General features: G+C 42.7%; 1 protein-coding gene across 1 annotated transcript; it reads left to right on the top strand.

Annotated features, from left to right (window-relative positions):
- Positions 1-3748: 3748 nt before the first annotated feature.
- LOC311103298 (cell division cycle protein 27 homolog) lies at positions 3749-26019 on the top strand. The gene is made up of 19 exons (XM_084144833.1): positions 3749-3916; positions 5624-5699; positions 7836-7983; positions 8263-8388; positions 9343-9440; positions 9712-9881; positions 11808-12019; positions 13699-13810; positions 14037-14155; positions 14475-14574; positions 16711-16915; positions 17220-17392; positions 17614-17766; positions 17985-18193; positions 22641-22758; positions 22992-23120; positions 23257-23331; positions 23832-23994; positions 24377-26019. The coding sequence occupies exons 1-19, from the start codon at positions 3890-3892 to the stop codon at positions 24460-24462; spliced, it is 2499 nt and encodes an 832-aa protein (XP_084000959.1). The 5' UTR covers positions 3749-3889; the 3' UTR covers positions 24463-26019.
- The last annotated feature ends 1412 nt before the right edge of the window (positions 26020-27431 follow it).

Raw genomic sequence — 27431 nt, 5'->3', positions numbered from 1 at the left:
CCTTTCCATGAAACTGTGAGGTTGTATCACAACCTGTGAATGCATGGAAGCGTGACAAAGCCAAACTCTTGTCCATTCCAAGCTTCTCGTAGAAGTGCACCCTTTCAAATATCAATTAATACATCCCAAAGATCATCTCTACCAAATGTGACACTTTAATCCACTGCATAACAGTTTCACATCAAGGTGAACTTACATAAATTGTATCGTAATGTAAAAGCCTATGTTAGAACTACCATCTCCAGTTTAAGGTCATATTAAGAGTAAATTACTCATGTTCTCAATAAATGAGCTACGGTGGCCATATTGGATTATGGTTTTTTTAAATAGGGGTGCCATGCCCCAATTCTGGCAGTGGTGAAAAAAGTACCCTTGTGCCTTTGAAGATTTGTCTCTGGTCATGAAACTACAATACAGGCTGGATGTCTAAACAAAGTCAATTCTGAATGTCAATAGATTTTTAGATTCATTCTCCTCAATGATTACATTCTAGAACCTAGTTATCGCTCATCTAAGTCTGGTATTTGGGGTAATCTAGTTAATGATTATATAATTGATGAAGTGGCTCTTTCCTTGTAGAATGTTGACAGCAGTATAGAACACATTGTATTGCTAAGATGCTCAAACATAACTTAATAGCTACACTCACCAACACAGGATAAACTTTATCCCTCATGCTGGCCCTGACCAAACCGGTAAATTGCTCCTCACTATAGCTGCACTGCTCCACATGGCCAGACTTCCCTTTTAATGCTCTTATACTCATCCTTGAAAAATGCCATGAGGTCTGAACTAGAGACCAAAGTCGACATACTGCACAAACAATTATCTAGGCTAAGTAAAACCACGTTTTTTTTAATCTACTGCTCTGTTAACTAGATAACTAAAGTGTAGTCAGTGGCTAGCTAAGACTGAGAAACGGGATGGAAGAAGTTCATGGATTGGACACGGGTCTCTGATCGCGCTGGTGAACGGTAGCTGACAATGTGGGCTAGAGATGATGTGCAGGAGCTTCCTGCAGGAATATTGTAGTCCTGCTGAGGTCTTCTCTGTTGCTAATTAGCATTTCAAATTTTGGGAGAGTAAATTGAGGCAAATATATTGATAAAACTCACCTTGTCCAAGAGAGAATTACATGGCTATCAAAACATCACGCCAGGATAAGCCTACATGAAACACAGACCTTATATGAAGTAGTTCTAAAATCCCAGATGCAAAAATGAATGGGGAAAAAACGATTGGAACCATTACTGGCTTTTACCGCTAGGTTTTATGGGTATTATGACATGTCCACTGTGCCAGACTATATGAAACGTTGATACCATAGAGTATGATAAAGGCCTCTAGTGGCCAAAAGGCAGTTTTAGCATGGGCAGTGCCATTGAGGGCTTCCACCATGATTACACAATTAAAAAAAATTCAAAGTAGTCAACTGATTGAGGATTCCTATGGGTTATAGCATCAATGGCACTGCCCATGCTGTCACAGACACTATAATGGCCAGCCTGGTCTCATAGACTAGACGTAAACATAAATCCGGGACAAGCAAATTAGTATGTTATGTTACATTTGGTATGGTTACATAGCAGGTTACTTAAGCAGTGCTTGACATTAATGCTTGTCCGCTTCTCCGGGGCAAGTAAAAAAACATGTTGGACAAGCAGATTATAGATTTAAGTTTTCTGAATGGACAAGTAAAAAGAATCACGCAAAAATCCCAATGTCAAACAATTAGGCTACTCCGATCATAATTAGATCAAAATTGGATCAAAGTGTCCTCCGAATGCGATGTTTTGCTCACTGTCCTTTCAATCTGAGTATAGTTATTGTAGGCCTGCATTGACAGGCACGAGCGCTCTTTCAATCATGCAGTCGCGAGATGCGTTTTTTAGATCAAAGCTAGCCGCGTTTGCACATTTGTTGATAATAATTTCTAGTGAGTTTTTTGACCAGTTATAGCTAATTTTTGGTAAGGAATTACAATCTTGGAAAATTCCTGGTGCGTGCATCACCTGCGTGTGTGCCAGTGGGCCGTTGCCAGAGGAGAAAGAGAGAGAGACATTTTCGCAGCAGGTAAAATAATGATATACAACAGACTAAATAGCCAATTCAAAACATATTGTATAGTTTGGCTAGTGATCTCGCTAGTTAACTATTTAGCTATTAGCATGCATTAATGTAATTGTCATGTCCGATGTGCTAAAATAACTTTCCACTGGCACTCGTATATAACCGCAAATGGCCAACACACAGTTGATGAAACCAATGCTGCATACTCCGTTTGTAAAACCAACTTTCAAGCGTTCAAAATTGGCTAGGATTCTCCTCTATTCAATTCTGACAAAGTAAAATAACTTTCTTAGAAAAGCCTAATTGACATGTAACTCCTATGCTGCCAAGATCTCCCCTGAACACTGAATAATTTTATCTTTACAAATAGATAAACATCTTAGTTAGCTACCTCGCCCACCTTAGCAATTTGATCCCTGGTTCATATTTTATAAAGATAAAAAGTATTTGGCTGTAATTGTAATGTTGCAAGGTGGCCAACCCTCCTCCTGGAGAGTCCACAAGAGCTACTGGGTGTGCAGGCTTTTGCTCCAGCCCTGCTGAAACACACCACATTGTACAAAAGAAAAGAAAAAGGACCTTGATAAGCTGATTCTGGTGTGTTTGAGCAGGGTTGGATAAAAATCCTGCACACCAAGTAGCTCTCCAGATGGAGAGGGGTTGACGGACCACGTGTTTTATACAGTAGCCTATCAGTGCAGTATTTTACTTTGTGGGGGTTAAGTGCCTTGCTCAAGGCCACAACGGCAGGAGATATACATTTACATTTACATTTTAGTCATTTAGCAGACGCTCTTATCCAGAGCGACTTACATCAGCAATTAGGGTTAAGCGCCTTGCTTAAGGGCACATCGACAAATTTTTCACCTAGTCGGCTCGGGGATTAGAACCAGCGACCTTTCGGTTACTGGCACAACGCTCTTACCCACTAAGCTACCATATAATATATAGGATCAGAGACCGGCATCCTTCCACTGTCAATACCAGTGACAATAATGAAGGTTATTTTGTGAAGTGGGCCAAAAAAGTCACCTTTTTTGGCCCATGGCACAGACCTTTTTTGTGACTTGAGCTTTCAGACAAGTCAAAAATCTGTCCTACTTACAAAAATAAAATAAAATAAAAAAACAATAAAAAAACAATAAAAAAAAGTGGATAAAAAAGTTAATGTCAAGCCCTGTTAAGGCTAAAATTTGAGGAAAGTGGTTGGTAACGTGAACGTCTAGCAACCCAATGGTTGCGTGTTCGATTCTCATCATGTACAACTTTAGTGTTTTAGCAACTTTGCAACTACTTACTACTTTTTAACTACTTAGCATGTTAGCTAAGCCTAACCCTTTATCATACATTTTGCAAATGCGTGACATATTGTAAGAATTGCATTTCGTAACATATCATATGAAATGGATGATGGACATCCACAAATTAATACATACCATACATTTAACCATACGAAACGTAACATATAATACTAACTGTAGTGTCTCTGATTTACTTACAGAATAATACGAAATGCTCTGAGACCAGGTTGCAATGGCACATATATAAAGAAGAGTTCTATTTATATCTATGGTTGATACACGAGTTTATATTTCAGCTAAAAGACTGTTTCCGTTATTTCCGCTAGTCTTCGATTCTATTCGTAAACTGATATGTTCGCATCGGTTTCGGATATTTTCGGGAGCTTTCGGCATGGTCGGTAACGGTCGTTGTGTTCAAATCTTCAGATATACTTCTGGCCTGGATACTGAACTAAGAAAGCAACTGAAGAAAGAGGGAAACAAAAAACAGTGGACGAGAGAAGGAGCCTGACAACGGAATGACGGTGCTGCAGGAACCTGTTCAGGTAACGAAGTCGTTTGTTATACCAAGAAGAGAAATGTTACATGCAGGACAAGCGGAATGTATTGTGGCCTGCCCTGTTCCCTCCCTACCAGAAACATCCACTACTGCTACACCGAGGCCTGAAAACAAATGGCTTGGCCTAGCCAGTTAACGTTAGCATTGCTTCGTTGTCAAAATCGGTAAACTAGTGCCTGTTATTCAATATATACCACACAGGAGTATTCTTTTAGAACTGCCACTGTCAGCTACCAGCCAGGTATCCGAAATTAGATAGCGGTAGGTGCCAGGTAGCTAGTTGCTCAGTTACTAGCCATATTTAGCTAGCTAGCTACGTTAACTAGCTAGTTATGGAGCCTCAACGTTTGTTTTGAATTATCTTGTTAATGTTAGCAAACTAGATTAGATGGTTTGACTAACATAATTTGCTAATTACTAGACTATGGCAGTAAATTGAGTGTTATTTCAGATAACCTTATCTAAATTAACTAATTTAGGTAAGTTAGTTAGCTAAACATTACAGCTGATCAGATTGCTGATGGTTGACATTATTTCGATGTCATTTCTCTGCAGCATAACATTAGCTAACGCTAAAGTCGTTAGCAGCTAAGTTAGCTAACTAGCATATCGTCCGAGGTAAGTTACTTCAGGTTGTAAATGGGGATTTTGACAGCTGAATTGAAAATATTGAAAACCACTGGCTAGCTAACTACTCAGTACTAGCTAGCTACATGGATAACTACTGTCTGCATTGTCATTGCGTTTGTTGAACATTTGATGCAGCTAGCCACTTGCCAGCTACCGTAACCATGAAAATCATCAGATCTGACGTTGCATAGCCAAGTAACGTTACCTCAACTAACATAGCCAAGTACCTCAATTTGAGTTAAGGTACTTAGCTAGACGTTACATTGCTAAGTTATCCTATGGCCACAGATGTTGGTATTGATATCGAACGATGAAATAACGTTAGCTAAGTGTTTACATTTTACATTTTACATTTTAGTCATTTAGCAGACGCTCTTATCCAGAGCGACTTACAGTTAGTGAATACATATTTTTTTGTACTGGCCCCCCGTGGGAATCGAACCCACAACCCTGGCGTTGCAAACGCCATGCTCTATCAACTGAGCTACATCCCTGCCGGCCATTCCCTCCCCTACCCTGGACGACGCTGGGCCAATTGTGCGCCGCCCATGAGTCTCCCGGTCGCGGCCGGCTGCGACAGAGCCTGGATTCGAACCAGGATCTCTAGTGGCACAGTTAGCACTGCGATGCAGTGCCTTAGACCACTGCGCCACTCAGGAGCACGTTTGACACTTGCCACGAAACACTGGAATTCGACTAAGCCCTAGACCATTTTTATTGTAATTTTTTTTCACTGAAGAAGATGGCATTGCCTGCCCGTCGAATGTAGTTGGCTAATGGTTGGTTGTTGTGTCAACATTTCATAGACATCTAGCTAGCAGCCAGCCATAAAATGGAGTAGTCAGCTATAATAAGCTGCAAACTTTGTATTCAAATAATGTGTTATCAACGCATGTGTTTATTGACTGACTAGGCCATTGATGATTATTAGTGAGTTGTAAAGCTTGCTGTCAGAGCGACAACCAGATCAGACAATCGCTGTAGGCTGTGACAATAGGGATGCAGATAGGGGAAATGGGAGACATGACATCATGTATGCGTTTGTTTGTCTCCCTGTGTCTAGGCTGCTGTTTGGCATGCACTAAACCACTATGCCTACCGAGATGCCGTGTTCCTGGCCGAGAGACTCTATGCTGAAGGTAATGAAATCTATCGCTCTTGTTTTGAGAAGATCTTGTCCATGCTGCAGCAAAGCTGAGCTCTTCCTCCTTCAGCTTACTGTGCTGACAACTGTACAGTTCCACCTGACTGCTTTAATCCACACAAATACTCCTGAAAGGTTTTGACATGATGGTGGCATGTGGGTCCTGACACATGCAAAACAAGTTTTAGAAGACATTGTCATTTCTTATAGAATAGCCTGTAGGCTGCTGTTGCTTTAATGTGGAACGCAAAACACTGCAGTGGACTATTAGGCTATAGCGTAGATGTGAGTCGATCAAAATAACACATCAAGTATGAACCTTGGTCACATGCCAAAAGGAATCTAATGCTGTCAGTGTACGTCTGAAAATGTCGGAGCCAAATGAATAACATTTATATTTATAACTCCTAGTCGTCTGGGAATGAGATTGTGTGTGTGTCAGGGTATGTATCTGTATGTACAGTTGAAGTCGGAAGTTTACATACACTTAGGTTGCAGTCATTAAAACTTGTTTTTCAACCACTCCACAAATTTCTTGTTAACAAACTATAGTTTTGACAAGTCGGTTAGGACATCTACTTTGTGCATGACACAAGTAATTTTTCCAACAATTGTTTACAGACAGATTATTTAACTTAATTCACTGTATCACAATTCCAGTGGGTCAGAAGTTTACATACACAAAGTTGACTGTGCCTTTAAACAGCTTGGGAAATTCCAGAAAATTATGTCATGGCTTTAGAAGCTTCTGATAGGCTAATTGACATCATTTGAGTCAATTGGAGGTGTACCTGTGGATGTATTTCAAGGCCTCTTTGCTTGACATCATGGGGAAAATCAAAAGAAATCAGCCAAGACCTCAGAAACACAATTGTAGACCTCCACAAGTCTGGTTCATCCTTGGGAGCAATTTCCAAACGCCTGAAGGTACCACGTTCATCTGTACAAACAATAGTACGCAAGTATAAACACCATGGGACCACGCAGCCATCATACCGCTCAGGAAGGAGATGCGTTCTGTCTCCTAGAGATGAACGTACTTTGGTGCGAAAAGTGCAAATCAATCCCAGAACAACAGCAAAGGACCTTGTGAAGATGCTGGAGGAAACAGGTACAAAAGTATCTATATCCACAGTAAAACGAGTCCTATATCGACATATCCTGAAAGGCCGCTCAGCAAGGAAGAAGCCACTGCTCCAAAACCGCCATTAAAAGTCCAGACTATGGTTTGCAACTGCACATGGGGACAAAGATTGTACTTTTTGGAGAAATGTCCTCTGGTCTGATGAAACAAAAATAGAACTGTTTGGCAATAATGACCATCATTATGTTTGGATGAAAAAGAGGGTGGCTTGCAAGCTAAAGGACACCATCCCAACCGTGAAGCACGGGGGTGGCAGCATCATGCTGTGGGGGTGCTTTGCTGCAGGAGGGACTGGTGCACTTCACAAAATAGATAGCATCATGAGGAAGGAAAATGATGTGGATATATTGAAGCAACATCTCAAGATATCAGTCAGGAAGTTAAAGCTTGGTCGCAAATGGGTCTTCCAAATGGACAATGACCCCAAGCATACTTCCAAAGTTGTGGCAAAATGGCTTAAGGACAACAAAGTCAAGGTATTGGAGTGGCCATCACAAAGTCCTGACCTCAATCCTATAGAAAATGTGTGGGCAGAACTGAAAAAGCGTGTGCCAGCAAGGAGGCCTACAAACCTGACTCAGTTACACCAGCTGTCAGGAGGAATGGGCCAAAATTCACCCAACTTATTGTGGGAAGCTTGTGGAAGGCTACCCGAAACATTTGACCCAAGTTAAACAATTTAAAGGCAATGCTACCAAATACTAATTGAGTATATGTAAACTTCTGACCCACTGGGAATGTGATGAAAGAAATAACAGCTGAAATGAATCATTCTCTGTACTATTATTCTGACATTTCACTTTCTTAAAATAGTGGTGATCCTAACTGCCCTAAGACAGGGAATTTGTACTAGGATTAAGTGTCAGGAATTTTGAAAAACTGAGTTTAAATGTATTTGGCTAAGGTGTATGTAAACTTCCGACTTCAACTGTATGTTCATTTAAGTGCAAATTCATTATTTGGATGCATCTCTTATCCTCCTCACAGTGCATTCGGAGGAGGCCCTCTTTCTGTTAGCCACATGCTACTATCGTTCGGGAAAGGCCTACAAGGCATACCGCCTTCTCAAGGGACACAGCTGCACAACGCCACAATGCAAATACCTCCTTGCCAAGTGCTGTGTGGAACTGAGCAAGTAAGGATGTTATTTTGTTTCTGATGTTTTAGTCCTCATAGTTATGACTTTGTGCATGCTTTGAATCCAGAGTGCCACCATATTATGTTCTTGGCCATGCTGCGTACTGCAGCCAAGTGGATTTAGGGTCGTACTCTTCTGTCACGCAAGAATTGAATACAATATTTCCTCAAACAAGGATTAAAGAGGGCCAGTCCGAGGACAAGAGGCCTGGATAGCTCCCCTCCTCTTTGACCCCCGTATGCTCACATCAGTGGTCCGGTCCTCTTCTCTTCCCAGGCTTGCAGAGGGAGAGCAGATCCTGACAGGGGGGGTCCTGAACAAACAGAAGAGCCAGGAGGACATTGTCACAGAGTTTGGAGACTCTGCCTGTTTCACATTGTCCCTGTTGGGGCAAATCTATTGGTAGGATAACCGTGTTCATTACTTAATTGTTGACCAATCTAAAGCATGTTCGGGGAACGTTTTCAATTGAGAGCTGATTGCTTGTGTGCTAGCTATCACATAGCAATACCTAATGTTTTACTATGCAACTGGAGTATATCATTGCTAATTGATTATTGTACGTGGTTTGAGTGATAGACATTGTACCTTAGTGAAGAGGGTTGGGCGTAGCAGTGCCTTGATGTTTGTTTGTCGAGATGGACACGTTTATTGTATCCTGAAGGAAACCTTGTTAATTCAGCTTCCCATGGTGTTGCTAATGAAATAAAGGGAGCAGAAATTGAGAATTGGAGAGGAGGCATGTCTGTGAATGATATTTGAATGTTACCTTTGTCAATTAAAATGGACAATTTGAATGCAGCAAGCGGCTGCAGCAGGATGTGTCCCTTTCTACAGAGATACCGTATTTAGAACATGATGTAAGCTCAGCCAGTGGGCTAGAATGTCCGAGCATTTAATGATCACTTAGTCATGAACATCATGTCACAGTTTAGACGTGCATGAACCACAATCAAAATGCTGTTGTCCCAATTTCAAAGGTGTAACCATCTCAGAAATCAGACTCCAAACAACAACGTGGTATGCTGATATATTTCACATTGCTGTTGCATTATTACTGTGTGATGTCAGGAAAACCAATGTAGCGGTTAAGCAAAGGTAATTGGTCTGGTATCTAACATGTGACCGTAATACAACCATAAATGCCCAGTGAGTGGTTGCTTCCTCTTTATAAATGAGATTTGAGGTATAGGAGCAAGCTAATCCTGGCAAAGATATTAGCTGGAATGTTCTAAATTAGATTAACGTGACCGGGGTGCAATGTGTTTTGTTGTGTGATTGCACGTACGCGGCTGTCACCCACACGCATCACTCAATATCGAGAATATCATTTTCTTCTTTCGTCTGTCTGTGCAGCAAAACGGATCGTCTGGCCAAAGGTTCGGAATGTTATCAGAAGAGCCTGAGCATGAATCCTTTCCTGTGGTCTCCCTTTGAGTCCCTCTGTCAGATCGGTGAGTCAATCAATCAGCTAGGGTGTGTGGGTAGGGTAGTTAGTTATATAATGCATGTTAAGATGATAGAGTAGAATATGTATTTGCATGAACAATAGAGTTTGATTCACTTGTCATAGTAAGACAAAAAGGAGAAACTTCACACTGGTCCTAATCCAATGCATGATGGCAGAACCAAATCTAATTCCCTGACCAGTGCTCAGGTTCAAATCCACTCTCAATTCCCTCTCCCTGTTCTTAAACTGATTGTATTAACCTGTATCTTTGTCAGGCGATCGTCCGGACCCGGAGCAGATCTTCAGACTGACGTCCCTGCAGTGCTTCAGCGGCGGGAGTGGAGCCCCTCCCCTGCTCCCCATCAGCCCCGCCCACACGCCAAGCCACAACATGCCCCACCGCCAGGTGGACACGGTGCTCATGGAGACGCCCCAGGACACCTTAGTACGTCCCTTCAACTCCCCCTGTCCATTTTAAACCCAGTATTCCTGTCATTCATATTTTTCTACGGCCAGGTTTGGCTCTCTTTACAATGATGGCTTGCATTGCATTGTCTTGGTACCAAGATGAAAGAGTGTTTGACCTGGTGTTTATTTATAAGTATGAAAATGTATGCACTCACTAACTGTAAGTCGCTCTGGATAAGAGCGTCTGCTAAATGACTAAAATGTAAAAATGTGTTTGGTCAGGGGTTGGGACAGTGGAAGAATGTGATCTGTGAACACTAGGGGTGTAACGGTATTCTTACTGGGGACATCGGTTCTGTCTGCACTGTGAACCCAAATTAATACATTATATATAAAAATAACACTAGTAAGCTATTCCTTTAAAACAACTAGAGCCTATGTGCACGTTGTAATCCAAATTCTAATCTTAATTGGCGCATTTCAAATGATCATTTTGTAAGGAGCAGTCGGGAACTAGTTCTGTACGATGGTGAGTGGTGGGGTTGATAAATCAGAATTCGAGGATACTCCATCGTTTAAATATCCAGTTTGGGAACATTTTGGCTTCCCAGTAGAAGCAAAAATGTATTGAACTTAGAAGGAAATCAACTAAAAGTATTGAATTTATTAGAACATTAATTTGCCCAAGATGATGGTAAGACGTGAACAAAATACATAAGTCATTCGTATTTTCCTTCAACTTTCTGAGGAGGCAACGGCGCGGGAATGCCCCTGTCTGTGTGTGCGTTTGTCTGCCACTATGTAACCGTTAGTGATGATGCGAATGACAACAGTCTTGGTAGATGGAAAGTCTTTCCCAAAAACCTTCTCAATGAAATGTTAACTACAAAGTAGTCTATGCATACCTGGCAGAATGATATCATGATTATTTGCATCAATCCAGTGGTAATTTGTTCAGCATAATCTGCAATCATGTGTGCTACAGAATCACCGCTAACCAAGCAACTCTTGCTGGTGCACACCTAAATTAAAGTTTATCTACACCCAAAATGTTTAATTTCTTAGATTTTTCCCAGACCTCATTGTCTCCTGATGTGGTTTAAGCATTGTTGTGGACCTCCATTTATTTATTTTTGTGTTTTACCCCCTTTTTCTCCCCAATTTCGATCTTGTCTCATCGCTGCAACTCTCCAACGGGCTCGGGAGGCGAAGGTCGGGTCATGCTTCCTCCGAAACATGACCCGCCAAACTGCGCTGCTTAACACCCGCCCGCTTAACCCGGAAGCCAGCCGCAACAATGTGTCGGAGGAAACACCGTTCACCTGACAACCGAGGTCAGCCTACAGGCGCCCGGCCCGCCACAAGGAGTCGCTAGAACGCGATGAGCCTAATAAAGCCCCCCCCCCCGACCAAACCCCCATCTAACCTGGACGACGCTGGGCCAATTGTGCGCCACCCTATGGGACTCCCGATCACGGCCAGTTGTGATACAGCCCGGGATCGAACCCGGTCTGTAGTGACGCCTCTAGCACTGCGATGCAGTGCCTTAGACGCCTGCGCCATTCGGGAGGCCCCAGGGCCTCCAATTTGAGCGTGAACCTGAAAAACGGGACAAATCTGAAACATGGAAAAACAAAATGGAACCAGGCAAAAAATAAAACAGATTTTATAGGGCCATACATTATATGGCTCATGATCTATTCCCGGGTTAGTTTGACATCTTTTGCCAACACTAAAATGATCTACAGTAACGTTTGGCATTTTATTTTCCCGCTGTACCGAAACCGAACCGTGACCCAAAACCGCAATATGTACCGAACCGTGGGTTTGGTGAACCGTTACACCCCTAGTGAACACTTTATGATAAATAGCACTTCACAAGCAAAGACCTAATAATCTGTCTATCCAAATGTGCACAGAAGAACTGACAACCGCTGTCTCGTTCCCTTTTCCTCCCCTGTAGGAATTAAACAGACTGAACCTGGAGTCTTCCAACTCCAAGTACTCATCTCTGAACACAGACTCCACTATGTCCTACATCGACTCATCCGTCATCTCCCCGGACACCGTAGGGCCTCTGGGGACAGGCGGCTCCCTGCTATCCAAACAAGTGCAGAACAAACCCAAGAGTGGGCGCAGTCTACTGGGGGGAGCACTCAGCCCCCTCACACCCAGGTACTGGTGGTCTCACTCCCTACACACACATATGAGATGTTTTTTCTCAGTAGAGGCTCTATTACATGTTGGGCTGTTTTATCATAAGTGGATAGATAACGCGTGCCTGTGTCAATCTGCCCTAGAAGTGTCGTATGGCACTGTATTTTGAGTGTGGCGTGTATTCCCTATGTGTTGAGGCACTCCCATTTTTCCCTGTTCGACTACGTTTACAGTGTCATTATGTAGGGTGTCCACCCACTCTGCCGAGAGTGGGTAAAAACGCGCTTTGGTGATGCAATTTCAATTCCTTATGTTATAAAATACATTTTACCAAGACAAATGTTTATTCATGTTCTGAATCTTTCAGTGGGGTCTTTCTCTAACACATCAACATGATATCAAAAAAGTTGCATTTCGTAACCTAATACATCCGTTAATAAGCATTAAGCTCTGACATAGCGGTGCAGGTTTCTCGTAACAACTTTTGAGGATTTAGCATTTTGTGGGTGTCTTCAAAGTTGTTTTCCGTGGGTCGCAAAAAGCTAAATTAGCATGACGAGCTGGATTAAATGTAAAAGGCTTTGAAGAGAAAAACGCTCAATGCTCTGTTGACATTTCACAGAGATACGTTTGTTTTTGTGAGAAATCTTCTAAAAAGAACAGGAATTTTGCATTAATATAAAAAGCATATACTAAAATATGAAAGCACTACATATCATGTCTCAATCTATATCTATCTTACCTCTATATTGTTTTATGTCCTCTGGATTTGAGAAGAAAGATTTTTAATTAAAGTAATTAATATGCCATTTAGCAGACGCTTTTATCCAAAGCGACTTACAGTCATGCGTGCATACATTTTTGTGTATGGGTGGTCCCGGGGATCGAACCCACTACCTTGGCGTTACAAGCGCCGTGCTCTACCAGCTGAGCTACAGAGGACGATGAGTTCAACTGTGAGCCTGCCAGTTTGCCTTAATTCTCGCACAGCATCCAGCCTAGCTGACGCAATGCTATTTTCCTGTATTTTGACCACTTTTCTTCTCTGGCCATTGATTTAGTCACCCTAATTTTGGCAATCCTACAAGGGTGAAAACTCCAATAACTTTTGAATGAATTATGATAGAGACATGATATTTGGAGCATTGGTTTCCTTAGAAGGTTATCTGCCCAATTTATGTTATTTTATCCATTGGTCAAAATATGCGTTTTTGATTGGACACCCTACATTATGGAGGCTTATGAATTGGCATTCTGCTCAGAACATTATTCTATTGTCAGCGATCACTCCGCTAGTAATTTGTCCATGGCTTTGAAAATTGTAGTCAAGTAACATTATCTAGGCTATATTTTGATATTGTGCACCTGGCTGCAGTACATACTGCTCTCTCATTCATTCATCCTCCAGCTCCATTGTCCACTAGCCTGTAATTAGGGAGACTGTAATGATAATTGGCTTCAGAGGACGCCTTGATTACTGCTTTCCAGATTTTGTCCTCTACGACGGCTTTGTTCTGTGTGGGCTTCTCTACCTGTGTTACAGGCTGCTCTGGTAGTGAGTGGTACTGTAACTGGATGTAAATGGGGACTTCTGGATGATGGGCAAAATTTTACAGAGCTGAATAAGTCAACAATGTATATGATGAGATGATGATTATTTTTATACTGAGAATCCGTTTGAATCCTCTTATTCCCAGTTTTGGAATCTTGCCCCTGGAGCCCAGCCCAGGGGACCCCTTGTATCTGCAGAACTACTCTCACAGTGGCTCGGGGATGGATCTGCCCCCTCCCGGAGTCCCACCAAAGAAGGTACGCTATAATGAAGCCAACACGCCAAACGCTATGTGGCTCTCCTATTTGGAGTGTTGATCGAAGAGCAACATACTGTGTGTAAAAATCGATCTATGCACGCTTAATAGAAAACAATTCAACTTCAGAGGAGATTCCTTTCATTTCAGTGACGGATTGAACAAAGCAGAAGGTCAAAGATGTTTTGTTGGACATTTTTGAATAGCTTGTTCCCACTTTTCCACAGTCTGTAGCGAGAATCAGTCAGGCGGGGACGAAGTCGGTGTTTGCACAGAGTGGTAACAGCAGGGAGGTCATCCCTGTCCCTTTCAACCAGACTCAGACCACTGCCCCCCCACAGACCAGGTATGTGCTCATTACCAGGCCCATATGGACCCATGTTTACACAAAGGAAATGCAGAGATGTTGCCAAAAAAGACAGCTGTCCTCACATTACTTTTTTATTTTCAGTGAGAATTCATGCAGGGTGAAATTGTGTAAATGTTATATGAAATCGGGATCCATACTTGTTTTGAGTCAAGTGTTGTGCTTTAAACTTGAAACATTGCAGCATTTTTGCATGGTAAAAATGTCACTCATGGTGTTGGTGTTCTGTGCTAATGGTTGTCTAAGTATGAAGACCTGATGACCATTGTTCTGCTCTGTTTGTCTGTGCCTACTGTAGTACTACGCCTCAAGTGCTGAGCCCCACCATCGCTGCTCCCCCCAACGTGCAGCCCAGGCGGAGCTCCAGACTCTTCACCAGTGCCAGCTCTACTGCCAAGGTAACATACAGTGGGGAGAACAAGTATTTGATACACTGCCGATTTTGCAGGTTTTCCTACTTACAAAGCATGTAGAGGTCTGTAATTTTTATCATAGGTACACTTCCACTGTGAGAGACGGAATCTAAAACAAAAATCCAGAAAATCACATTGTATGATTAAGAAATTAATTTGCATTTTATTGCATGACATAAGTATTTGATCACCTACCAACCAATAAGAATTCCGTCTCTCACAGACCTGTTAGTTTTTCTTTAAGAAGCCCTCCTGTTCTCCACTCATTACCTGTATTAACTGCACCTGTTTGAACTCGTTACCTGTATAAAAGACACCTGTCCACACACTCAATCAAACAGACTCCAACCTCGCCACAATGGCCAAGACCAGAGAGCTGTGTAAGGACATCAGGGATAAAATTGTAGACCTGCAGAAGGCTGGGATGGGCTACAGGACAATAGGCAAGCAGCTTGGTGAGAAGGCAACAACTGTTGGCGCAATTATTAGAAAATGGAAGAAGTTCAAGATGACGGTCAATCACCCTCGGTCTGGGGTTCCATGCAAGTTCTCACCTTGTGGGGCATCAATGATCATGAGGAAGGTGAGGGATCAGCCCAGAACTACAGGGCAGGACCTGGTCAATGACCTGAAGAGAGCTGGGACCACAGTCTCAAAGAAAACCATTAGTAACACACTACGCCGTCATGGATTAAAATCCTGCAGCGCACGCAAGGTCCCCCTGCTCAAGCCAGTGCATGTCCAGGCCCGTCTGAAGTTTGCCATCTGGATGATCTAGAGGAGGAATGGGAGAAGGTCATGTGGTCTGATGAGACAAAAATAGAGCTTTTTGGTCTAAACTCCACTCGCTGTGTTTGGAGGAAGAAGAAGGATGAGTACAACCCCAAGAACACCATCCCAACCGTGAAGCATGGAGGTGGAAACATCATTCTTTGGGGATGCTTTTCTGCTAAGGGAACAGGACGACTGCACCGTATTGAGGGGAGGATGGATGGGGCCATGTATCGCGAGATCTTGGCCAACAACCTCCTTCCCTCAGTAAGAGCATTGAAGATGGGTCGTGGCTGGGTCTTCCAGCATGACAACGACCCGAAACACACAGCCAGGGCAACAAAGGAGTGGCTCCGTAAGAAGCATCTCAAGGTTCTGGAGTGGCCTAGCCAGTCTCCAGACCTGAACCCAATAGAAAATCTTTGGAGGGAGCTGAAAGTCCGTATTGCCCAGCGACAGCCCCAAAACCTGAAGGATCTGGAGAAGGCCAAAATCCCTGCTGCAGTGTGTGCAAACCTGGTCAAGACCTACAGGAAACGTATGATCTCTGTATTTGCAAACAAAGGTTTCTGTACCAAATATTAAGTTCTGCTTTTTTGATGTATCAAATACTTATGTCATGCAATAAAATGCTAATTAATTACTTAAAAATCATACAATGTGATTTTCTGGATTTTTGTTTTAGATTCCGTCTCTCACAGTTGAAGTGTACCTAAATTACAGACCTCTACATGGTTTGTAAGTAGGAAAACCTGCAAAATCGGCAGTGTATCAAATACTTGTTCTCCCCACTGTAGCAGAGACTCCTTGGGAATTTGACATTTTTTTATTCAAAATGCATCGTCATGATGATATGGCAAGTGACACTTTGCTTCTTGAAAGTCCAATATCTTGAAAACTTGACTGCTGATATACAAAACATTATGGGACTGTATCAACAGTGGACTAATGAAACAAATACCAAAAGATCGTTTGAGTGGATTTCTTCTTTAAACATATAACCAAATACTGGTATTGAGATGGACAGTAGGATTTGTGGTGCATCTTCTTAACCAGGAAAACAAAAACATACATTTGCTCTCAAGTCTAGCATTTAAGTAGTGTGATGATATTTATGAGCAGAGATTGCATTTTATATGTATTATTTTGTTTCTTAATAGAATAGAGGTTGGCACAAAACAGACTGGCAGTGGGCTGTGCTGCTGAGATTCTTGGCAAATATGTTATTTTTCCTAGTAATCAGTTCCAAATATCAAAAGCGAGGGGGGGGGGGGGGGGGGTAGACATGTTTCTGACGTCAGCAGAGGTCTTTGAGATGCTAAACACAAACAAACATGCATTCCTCAACAGGAGAACAGCAAGAAGCTGAAAATGAAGTTCCCCACCAAAATCCCCAACCGGAAGACCAAGTCAAAAATGGGCAAGGGAGGTATCACCCAATCCAACCTGAACGAGAGCATTGAGATCCTCAAGCTGGACTCGTCCATGACAGAGGGGAAAGTCAGTATGGGCTCTCCTCAGTTCCAGGCCTTCAGTCTGCAGAAGGCTGCTGCAGGTGAACTGGGACACTGTTAGAATGAACTCTCACACATTGACTTTCAATGAGTCTTCTTTACCTGACCATATCAAGATGTTGAGCTGAGCTGTAGGGATACACTGCCATTTTAAAAACAAATTATGTCAAAGTAATGCAGTAGGTTTCTGACACTTTTTCTTTGTTGAGTTGCTGTTATAATAGTCTTATTAGCCACCTTGTCATACTTTAGCTATGACTAACACAAACAAAACGGAACAATGTCCTTATAAAGATGCCATCACAAGTCCTTATCTCCAACCCCTCTTTTCCCTCTGTGTTCCAGATGGCCTGATGATGCTGATGCGAGACATCGGCCGGGGGTACCTGGCCCTCTGCTCCTACAACTGTAAAGAGGCCATCAGCATCCTGAGCCAGCTGCCCTCCCATCACTACAACACAGGGTGGGTCCTGGGACAGATCGGCAGGGCCCACTTTGAGCTGGCCGAATACATGCAGGTAAGGGAGGGCCTTTTGCTAGGTTCACCTTTCACACTTAAAACAGGGATTGTGGGCATCTGAAGCTAGATGTACTCCTGTCCTTACTACAATTTCACAGGGTTAAGACTGTCAAATGGATGGAAAGAGTGGACGATGGCTGTGTATGGTGGCTTTTGCTACTTCTCAATGGCTCGATTAGAAACTTTTCTCACTCTTTGTCTCCTGTCCCCTCCTTGCAGGCGGAGAGGATCTTCTCGGAGGTGCGGCGCATCGAGAGCTACCGGGTGGAGGGCATGGAGATTTACTCCACCACCCTGTGGCACTTGCAGAAGGACGTGGCCCTGTCGGCCCTGTCCAAAGACCTCACCGACATGGACAAGAATTCACCAGAGGTAACACAGACTGGGACAAACAGTTGCACGTACCGTAACCACGTCTAGTCATTTGAGACTTTTTGGGGGAAATGCTTACAAGTGATTCTGTCTTGGAGTATGGTTGCCTTAATCTAAAAGATCCATCTTTTTGTTTCTTCTGCTCCTATTTCTATCATCACCCTTTTCTCTCCTCTTCTATTCCCTCCCTCCTCAACTCTGTCTTTTTGTCCCCTTAGGCATGGTGTGTGGCTGGCAACTGTTTCAGTCTGCAGAGGGAGCATGACATAGCCATTAAGTTCTTCCAGCGTGCCATCCAGGTGAACCCGGGATTTGCCTATGCCTACACGCTGCTAGGCCACGAGTTTGTCCTCACAGAGGAGTTGGAGAAGGCTCTGGCTTGCTTCCGTAACGCCATCAGAGTCAACACACGCCACTACAATGCCTGGTGAGTTAGTGCACAACCTTGGAGTGATAGTGGATGTGACAAAATCTGAATTACAATCGTAATAGATGTGAAATGCTATGTTATTATATTACCATACTATTTGATTTTATTACCTCTGTGTTGTAGTACTCCAGTCCGGTCTCGGTCTTGAGACCACATATTGAGTGTCTTGTCTCTGTGTCGGATACATTTGTACTCGGTCTTGAATCGGTCTCGGACAGTGAGGACTCGTAATTTCTTCCCGAGACCAGCGGAGTAAAAAAACTCATAATTATCAGCTTCCATTCAGTCAGCGCATAAAACCGCTTCACCAGGCCAAATAAACTTAGCAGGACCCTGTCTTTCAAAGATAATTTGTAAAAATCCAAATAACTTACAACTTCAGTTGTAAAGGGTTTAAACACTGTTTCCCATGCTTGTTCAATTAACCATTAACAATTAATGAACATGCATCTGTGGAATGGTCGTTAAGACACTAACAGCTTACAGTCGGTAGGCAATTAAGGTCACAGTTATGAAAACTTAAGACACTAAAGAGGCCTTTCTACTGACTCCAAAAAAACACCAAAAGAAAGATGCCCAGGATCCCTGCTCATCTGCGTGAACGTGCCTTAGGCATGCTGCAAGGAGGCATGAAGACTGCAGATGTGGCCAGGGCAATAAATTGCAATGTCCAAACTCTGAGACGCTTAAGACAGCGCTACAGGACGGACAGCTGATCGTCCTCCCAGTGGCAGACCACGTGTAACAACACCTGCACAGGATCGGTACATCCAAAACTCACACCTGCGGGACAGGTACAGGATGGCAACAAAAACTGCCCGAGTTACACCAGGAACGCACAATCCCTCCATCAGTGCTCAGACTGTCTGCAATAGGCTGAGAGAGGCTGGACTGAGGACTTGTAGGCCTGTTGTAAGGCAGGTCCTGACCAGACATCACCGGCAACAACGTCGCCTATGGGCACAAACCCACCGTCGCTGGACCAGACAGGACTTGGAAAAAGTGCTCTTCACTGACGAGTCGCAGTTTTGTCTCACCAGGGGTGATGGTCGGATTTGCGTTTATTGTCGAAGGAATGAGCGTTACACCGAGGCCTGTACTCTGGAGCGGGATCGATTTGGAGGTGGAGGGTCCGTCATGGTCTGGGGCGGTGTGTCACAGCATCATCGGACTGAGCTTGTTGTCATTGCAGGCAATCTCAACGCTGTGCGTTACAGGGAAGACATCCTCCTCCCTCATGTGGTGCCCTTCCTGCAGGCTCATCCTGACATGACCCTCCAGCATGACAATGCCACCAGCCATACTGCTCGTTCTGTGCGTGATTTCCTGCAAGACAGGAATGTCAGTGTTCTACCACGGCCAGCGAAGAGCCCGGATCTCAATCCCATTGAGCACGTCTGTTGGATCGGAGGGTGAGGGCTAGGGCCATTCCCCCCAGAAATGTCCGGGAACTTGCAGGTGCCTTGGTGGAAGAGTGGGGTAACATCTCACAGCAACAACTGGCAAATCTGGTGCAGTCCATGAGGAGGAGATGCACTGCAGTACTTAATGCAGCTGGTGGCCACACCAGATAGTGACCCCCCCCCCCCCTTTGTTCAGGGACACATTATTCAATTTCTGTTAGTCACATGTCTGTGGAACTTGTTCAGTTTATGTCTCAGTTGTTGAATCTTGTTATGTTCATACAAATATTTACACATGTTAAGTATGCTGAAAATAAACACAGTTGACAGTGAGAGGACGTTTCTTTTTTTTGCTGATTTTTATATACACTCCTTTCTTGAAACATTAATATCTTAACAGCCTTTATATCTATTATAGACATGTTTGTGCAGAGGCGAACTTATAGGCATTCCGTGTGTGACAGGTTCGTGACTCTGAAAGGACAGCAACCATAATACCAGCGCACTCATGTAGGAGAGTACTTTTTGTAAACACAAAGGGCTAGTGGTGTAGTGGAGGGTATAGGCAGGTATAAACCCTATACCCTGTTTTTCACACAGGGTGCCTTTTCTTCACTGGGCGGGCCGTTTCAGGATGCATGGTTTCAGTTTCAATTACTCAATATTCTGGATAAAAACGGATGAATGTAACTAAAGTTGGGAATGTCAATACAATCAAACTAACAAGGGCAATGATCACAAGTCAGTCATAACGTGGCTAATAGGCCATCTATTTATGTAGCAAGCTAGAAACATGGAGCTAACGCTACCTAGGTAGTTAGCAGGATGTCATGACATTGGAGGAGTGGGTGAGTGACTGACTTTTCCCCCCTCATATCATTTTTCGGTGGCTATACACAGCTAGAGATGCAGGTGTCATTTGGTTAGCTAGCAATAACTTGAAACGACTGTTATACAGTTAGCATATCTCTTGCGTTCGCAAATTCACTCTGGCTATCTACTCTGATTTCAGAGCACTCTCGTCTGATTGTGCCAGAGCGCAGGACAACTGATGAATTTACGAACACGCAACACCTGCTGAATATGACCGGTGTCAGTAAACGTAGGCAAAAAAAGTAATAGTTAGTCAAGAACGCTCTAGATAACATGTAAACAGCTAACCAGCTCTGCTACGGTGAGTAAAAGGGTCAGAGTGAGGTGTTCTCTCATTTGTGTCTGGAAGCAGCTAGCTAGCCAACTTTAGCCAGTTAGCTTGGTTGGGACAAGCATGCATGGGCAGGCAAGCTGCAGAAGGATGAGGAGGCTACAATTCCCCATTGTTTAGCTGAAAAAGTTTGAGTGTTTATCTAATGTTCCTTCGTTAGATTTTAGCTCCTCTTGCTCTGGCTAGCATTAGTTGTTGATGTGCATAACTGAGGGAGAGAGAGCCTACCTTTTCATGGTTGTTTGATAAATAGAAATGTAAAGTTCCCAAATGTAAGAGGACTACCATGGCGTTTACATATTTGCAGAAATCCATTCAGGTGTATTTTGTGGCTTTTGGCGAATGCGTTCTAATGATCTAAAGTCGCGCTATTGCAAATGCCTGTAAACACACAGTCCAGTTCAAAGTTAATTATGGCAGGCCCGTGTGGCAAATGGCTTGTTTGTATAAAGGTCTATTGTAGCTCTGATTGGCTATAGCGCACCGGTCTGTGTAGACTCCGGTCCTGGACAAGACAGATGTTTTTATCCGGCTTTATTTACTGCACTGACTAGTCATTGTACAAACGCAAGGCCACTTTCCCACTCTATATTGCTATAGAATTTTCACAAATGCCTTAGTATACGTAATTCCTACATTTATGAAAATGACCATATCTAAGTGGTCATTCTTCCTGGGATGTATATGAACTGTTTTTTTTTTAAATACGATTTCATGTTGCTAAAACGCTGTCAGTTCCACTTTAAATGGAACACTGTTTCACACACATTATTTTCAAAGATGGCTATCAACAGCAAGCGCACTGCAATATAAATCACAGTTCCACTCACCAGATGATGATCATTTGAAACTTCTTGTTGAAAGTTATTCTTGAAATAGGGAGAAGCTAACAAATTAACAACATTGTCTTTGATAACACCTGCTGCAGCCGCTGCAAACTACCCGACAACAAAAGCTAGCTAGCTAGACCGTGGGAAAACTACTGCTCGCTATTGCGCAGTGACCTGTTGGCCTTCAAGAAGGCAGCAGTTTCCATATGTTTTTGTAAAAACGGTCCCACTCATTAAGTCCAAATGTGATTGGTTGATTCCACTGTCACTCCAATGTTTTCCCCTATTACAGTTGAATGGCAGATGCCTTTATCTAGCTTCTGATGGCCTGGCGAATGGCTGACTTAGCTAGCTAGATGTATCTCCCCAGAGACCAGCAAAGAAATATCCTGATTGGATCTTTTTTTCTCTTCAGCGTTAACCCTTGCCTTACCAACAAAAACTGAAAAGATTAAGTCAGAACATCATTGAAAATAATGATATAATTATCATTATTATTATAGTCATTATTTTATCAATTCTTAGCCCTTCTCTGAAGGCGTAGAAGGCCCATTGTTCCCCACTGTGTTTGGGTTAGTAATAATTTGTAGAGTGGCTCTATTGTTCTGAAATTTGAACACAAATACTGGACATTTTGAACTCGAACAATCATGGTCTTGAATTGGACTCACATTTTTCTGGTCTTGACTCAGTCTCGGACCCCTTGCCCCCCTCCTGGTCTCTGTCTTCACTTGGTCTCACCCCCCCCCCCCCCCTCCGGCCTTGGTCATGAATCGGTCTCGCTTTAGGTGGTCTCGAACACAACACTGTATTACCTGTATTATGTTATTATTTGACCTTATGTTATTATATGACCTTATAATGCAGATTAATAAGCAAAAGTCTCAATAAGGAATTCAAACAAATGTGTCATATTTTGATGTTATTGAATAATTTATGATTATGGGAGACGCTTGTTATCTCACTTTTCGCTCGTTCTCTCGTTCTCTCTCTCCCTCCATCTCCAGGTATGGCTTGGGGATGATCTACTACAAGCAGGAGAAGTTCAACCTGGCAGAGATTCACTTCAAGAAGGCACTTAGCATCAACCCTCAGAGCTCTGTGCTCCTCTGCCACATCGGAGTGGTGAGTGGCCACTACACTCAGTCTTTCAGCTCACTCAGTCTGTCAGGGCACTTCAAGACATTGCATGCTGATTTTTTTTTTTTACCATCTTTGTGTTAAATTATATGTATTATTATTGTTACTATTTTCATAGCCTGTAGCATTTTACATTTTGGTACTTGAGTTACATTTCTCCTATGTCCTTTATGGCACGCTAACTAACTCGCTCCATGTTTCCTGTTGTTTCCACACAGGTTCAGCATGCACTGAAGAAGTCTGACCATGCTTTGGAAACCCTGAATAGAGCAATCAACATAGACCCCAAGAACCCTCTATGCAAATTCCACAGGGCCTCCATCCTCTTTGCTAATGAAAAGTACAAGGTAGGTCCATATGGCATTTCATAAGCGACCACCGACTAACCTACTTTTCAGCAGAATTCCTCTTCCGTATTAATATTATCATTATTTTCTATTGGTTAAGTCTAATCAAAAAAGTATAATTGTGTTCCCTTTTCAGGCAGCTCTACAAGAGCTTGAAGAGCTTAAACAAATAGTGCCCAAAGAGTCCCTTGTTTACTTTTTAATAGGAAAGGTAAGCAAATGTAAACTTTATTTTCTTTGTGGGGATTAAGAGGAAAGGAGCAGAACATAAGTGAAGAATTTACTGTCACTTTGATACTCCTACTCAATAATAGACCACTTTACACTCACCTCTCAAATCTCATACAGTCTGACTTTGTGCAATGCACTAAATAGCTATGAGAGATTTATGACATCAAATGTTATTTGTCACATGCGCCGAATACAACAGGTATAGTGTAGACCTTACCGTGAAACGCTTACTTACGAGCCCTTCACCAACAATGAAGAGTTTTTAAAAAGTAATACAAATTTGCTAAATAAACTAAAGGAGAAATAGTAACACAATAAAATAACAATAACGAGGCTATATACAAGGGGTACCGGTAATGAGTCAATGTGCAGGGGTACAGGTTAGTTCACGTAATATGTACATGTAGTTAGGGGTAAAGTGACATATTTCCTAGTTGTCCTGCTCTAATCATATGCTTTCCTCCCTATTGCTCCCTTCAGGTGTATAAGAAGCTGGGCCAGACCCACTTGGCGTTGATGAACTTCTCCTGGGCCATGGACCTGGATCCCAAAGGAGCCAATAATCAGATCAAAGAGGCCATAGACAAGAGGTACCTCCCTGACGACGAGGAGCCTGTCACTGAGGACTACCCCTATGACTCAGGTACAACCACTGTGACTGCCATGACCGACTGATGCATGGCTATGACCATTTAGTTCCCTGTTAATGACGGCAATGACCTGTACATTTGTTATGAGTTGCAGCATCATTTATGAATGCAAAGTATTTGACAGCCTTACAATTAAACATTGAGTACTAGTAGTAATTAATTTTGAGTCAATACACTTCAGAATTTGAATAGTATATGTGAAACACTCCAGAAAGGTGTAGCCAAGTGGCTTAACACTAAAGTACAGATTTTAGGGCGAGAATGCCAATATGGTCAGGCTTCTGTGTATTCATGTTACTTCAAGAAAGAAGCTGAAAAGTGTCAGACTGTCAGGAACCATGCTTTGACCTCTGACCTCCACCTTGTCCCCAGCAGCTGAGGTGGAGGAGTCGCAGGAGAGCAGTATGACCGACGCAGACGACGCGCAGCTCCACACCGCCGAGAGTGACGAGGTCCTGTAACCCCCCCCCCTGACCCTACCCCGACACCTCCTTTGGACTTAAAAACCATGCCAACCTGGAGCCAACCTCTGGACTCCAGTATTTAAAAAAGAGGAAGAAGAAGAAGAAGAAAAAATAAAAGGAAAACAAACTGCTGCTAATACAGTACCTCCGATTCTTTTTTTTGTTCTTTTTCTTTTTTATATAATCTGCTATTTCTTGGTTTTGTTTTCTACCCCTCCTCCCACCACCACCATCCTCGTCCTTCTCCCGTCATGCCTTAGTCCTCACTGGCTTATCATTCTCGTCGGGTCCCGTGCAGCCATGTGTTTTTGGTTTGTTTTTCCTAGAATACCTCATCAGCACCACATCGCCCCATCAGTGCTGATTTTGAATGTCCCGCACCTCATCATTGAAAGACATCACATTTGCTTCTTTTAGGTTTGGAGCGCTGCGCTCATGCCCACGGAAGAAAAATAAACAAACATTAATGGAAGTCCCTGTCTTAATGTTTAGGTTTATGTTCTGTTTATCAGCGTTACTCTGAATAAACACTTGTGTTATAGCCTGTAGCTCTTTGGTTCCTCTCTCCTGATTGATCCGTGAGTAAATGTATGGGAGAGGAATGAGGACAAGCACATTTCTCGCCTTTTCTCCGGGGCGTTGGGATGTCCAAGGTGTTCCAGCCATGGCTATGGCCCGGCGAGTTTCAGCTAAAGCAGACAGAGAATATCTCCCGACTAGAGATCTAGCAATGCCAGATGTCTCGATCACAGATAAATAAATAAAAGTGACATATTTAACCATGTTTGTTTCAGAAGTGCCTCTTATTGACACTGATGTGAAAAGCCAGTGGTTTGTCCAACCAGTCAACAAGATTCAATGTGCTGTTCTTTTGAGGTGATACATCATTAAATACTTCTAGAAACAAATGTGCTCAAATATGATAATCATCCACAGGTTTAGCCTGAGTGCCAGTCTGTTTGAGCTTTCATGCCAACTACTTGTCATTCATCGTCATGTCAAACATGTTTTGTCTTGACAATGACAGTAATGGAGTTGGAAAGAGCACAAACTGATCTGGGACCAGGTTACCACAGGTTGGTCCTCACTGACCACATTAATACAAGGTATGATGACGGGGATTAAATGCCCAGTTTCAATAGTTGGATGTATGTGATCCCCTAGAATTAAATCACCCAAACAGCCAAATGTGTGTTTGGGGAATTTCGCATTGATTCTGTGTGTATGTATGCAATGTTTCTTGATGTGCTTCTTAACGTACAGTTGGGAAAGGCAAAAATCAATGCCACATTCAGAAATATTGCCCCATATCAAGGAGTTGAAATGCCTTTCCTAAAGTTCTGGTGCTTTTTTTTTCCTAAGGCATAGTTTATGGATACGAGCAGCTTAAAATTTGACCTCTGCACAGCCAGGTCAAAATATGATGTTCTCATTTTGCAAGTGCGTCGGGGTCTTAATTTAAAATGTGTTCTGTCGTTGGGGATAATGTCTGTTCATGTATATATGTGCTATTCATTTTAAGGATATTTGAAATTATAGAATAAACTACTTTAAACATGTCTTCTATTTGATTGCCTTGTACTCCCCCCCCCAAATGTGATAATGTCAGTAAATGTAAGACTTGATGGCTGCGTCTGCCTTTACAAACAACTGACAAGACATTGTGTTTTAGTAGATGCTGATCAGAGCAAATTGGCCAATGATTGGGGGACTGAACAACAGTTCATAGCCTAGTTATTACAAGCAAAACAGTTAAGTATGGATTTCTATCAAGTCTCTCATAATTAATTGCATTGAGAACACTAATGATTAGTTCATGATTTATAAGTGGGGGAAACCAAGATTGTTTCAGGACAGGAGATGAAGGAAGATAACTCTGCGGTTCAACAGCAGTGGGAGGATATTTCCATCATTGAGGACCTGGATCAGAGAAGAACTGGGATGAGCGTCTGCTGTATCCGTGCCCTCACTGACATACCAGGACATTGCATCTGATGCGAGCATGAACTTGGAGCCAGTGTATGGAGGTTAGGAAGGTTAGTCTCTTCTCATGTAGAAGGACAGAAAGACCTCTGCAAGTGGGGCCTGACTTCCACTGACAATACAAGTAGTCTGTTTGTCAGGTTTCAGGTCATCAACAACTGGGCCACTCCACATATGCTAGCACCATTACCTCTGGATAATGCCATTTTAGTCCAGCTATGTAATATTCCACGCTACAGCAGCCGGAAGAAAAGCCCCTTCAAATGACAGTGATTCAAATGGATTTAATTGTTGTGACCCAGCATCGGCTTGTCAACACATCTAAAACCGTATTGGGTTGCTCAAAAAGCAAATAAACACCTTCGACGGTTCTCAGTGGCTATTACTAGGTTCAAATTATGCTCCGTTTAGACAATTAAGGGGTTGAAATTTGGAGACTAAATACAAAGTAATTTGAGGCAAGTGATTTGGTGGAGACCGGGATAATTTGGTCAAATTGACGTTGAAGAGCAATTGGCCAACTCTTTAGTCTAACCAAATTATTTTATTTTAAAGTATTGCACTGTTATTGAGCTTGTATATTAATGACAACAACTGGTAAACTTCCATATTATTCACTTTCAACTGGACGCCCCATCCGTGCAGACTAGCAGATAAATAAGCCAATTGCCATCCCTGCATAACCAAATTGACGAATCACAGAGCTAGGCAGGCGGGTAATTCCGGTTCAAGACTGGTTGAGTTGTGCAGGTAAGTGAACATGAATTCTTCACTCTGTCATATTAAAACTGAGTTTATCTCAGGTAATTTTACTAAACGGATTATGTTAGAGGATAAAATGAATAGAGATGGGATTGATGTGTGTTATCTTGTATGTTATTGATTTATTTGATGATTCAATTTGAAATGTTAAGGTAAAACTGCTAACGTTACTGTGGGGTTGCAGTCAACAGGCCAAATAGTGTTTCTAGCTAACGTTAGCT

The sequence above is a fragment of the Coregonus lavaretus genome, assembly GCF_964263955.1.
Source record: "Coregonus lavaretus genome assembly, chromosome: 28".
NCBI classification, from domain to species: Eukaryota; Metazoa; Chordata; class Actinopteri; order Salmoniformes; family Salmonidae; genus Coregonus; species Coregonus lavaretus.
This window is presented reverse-complemented; position numbering and strand designations above follow the sequence as displayed.

What these genes read in the sequence shown, in the direction of transcription:
- LOC311103298 (XM_084144833.1), top strand. Translation starts at nt 3,890, where the DNA reads ATGACGGTGCTGCAGGAACCTGTTCAG. An exon ending in CTGTTGGGGCAAATCTATTG is followed by an intron (nt 8,389 to 9,342) that starts GTAGGATAACCG and finishes CTGTCTGTGCAG; the next exon opens with CAAAACGGATCGTCTGGCCA. An exon ending in TGAGTCCCTCTGTCAGATCG is followed by an intron (nt 9,441 to 9,711) that starts GTGAGTCAATCA and finishes TATCTTTGTCAG; the next exon opens with GCGATCGTCCGGACCCGGAG.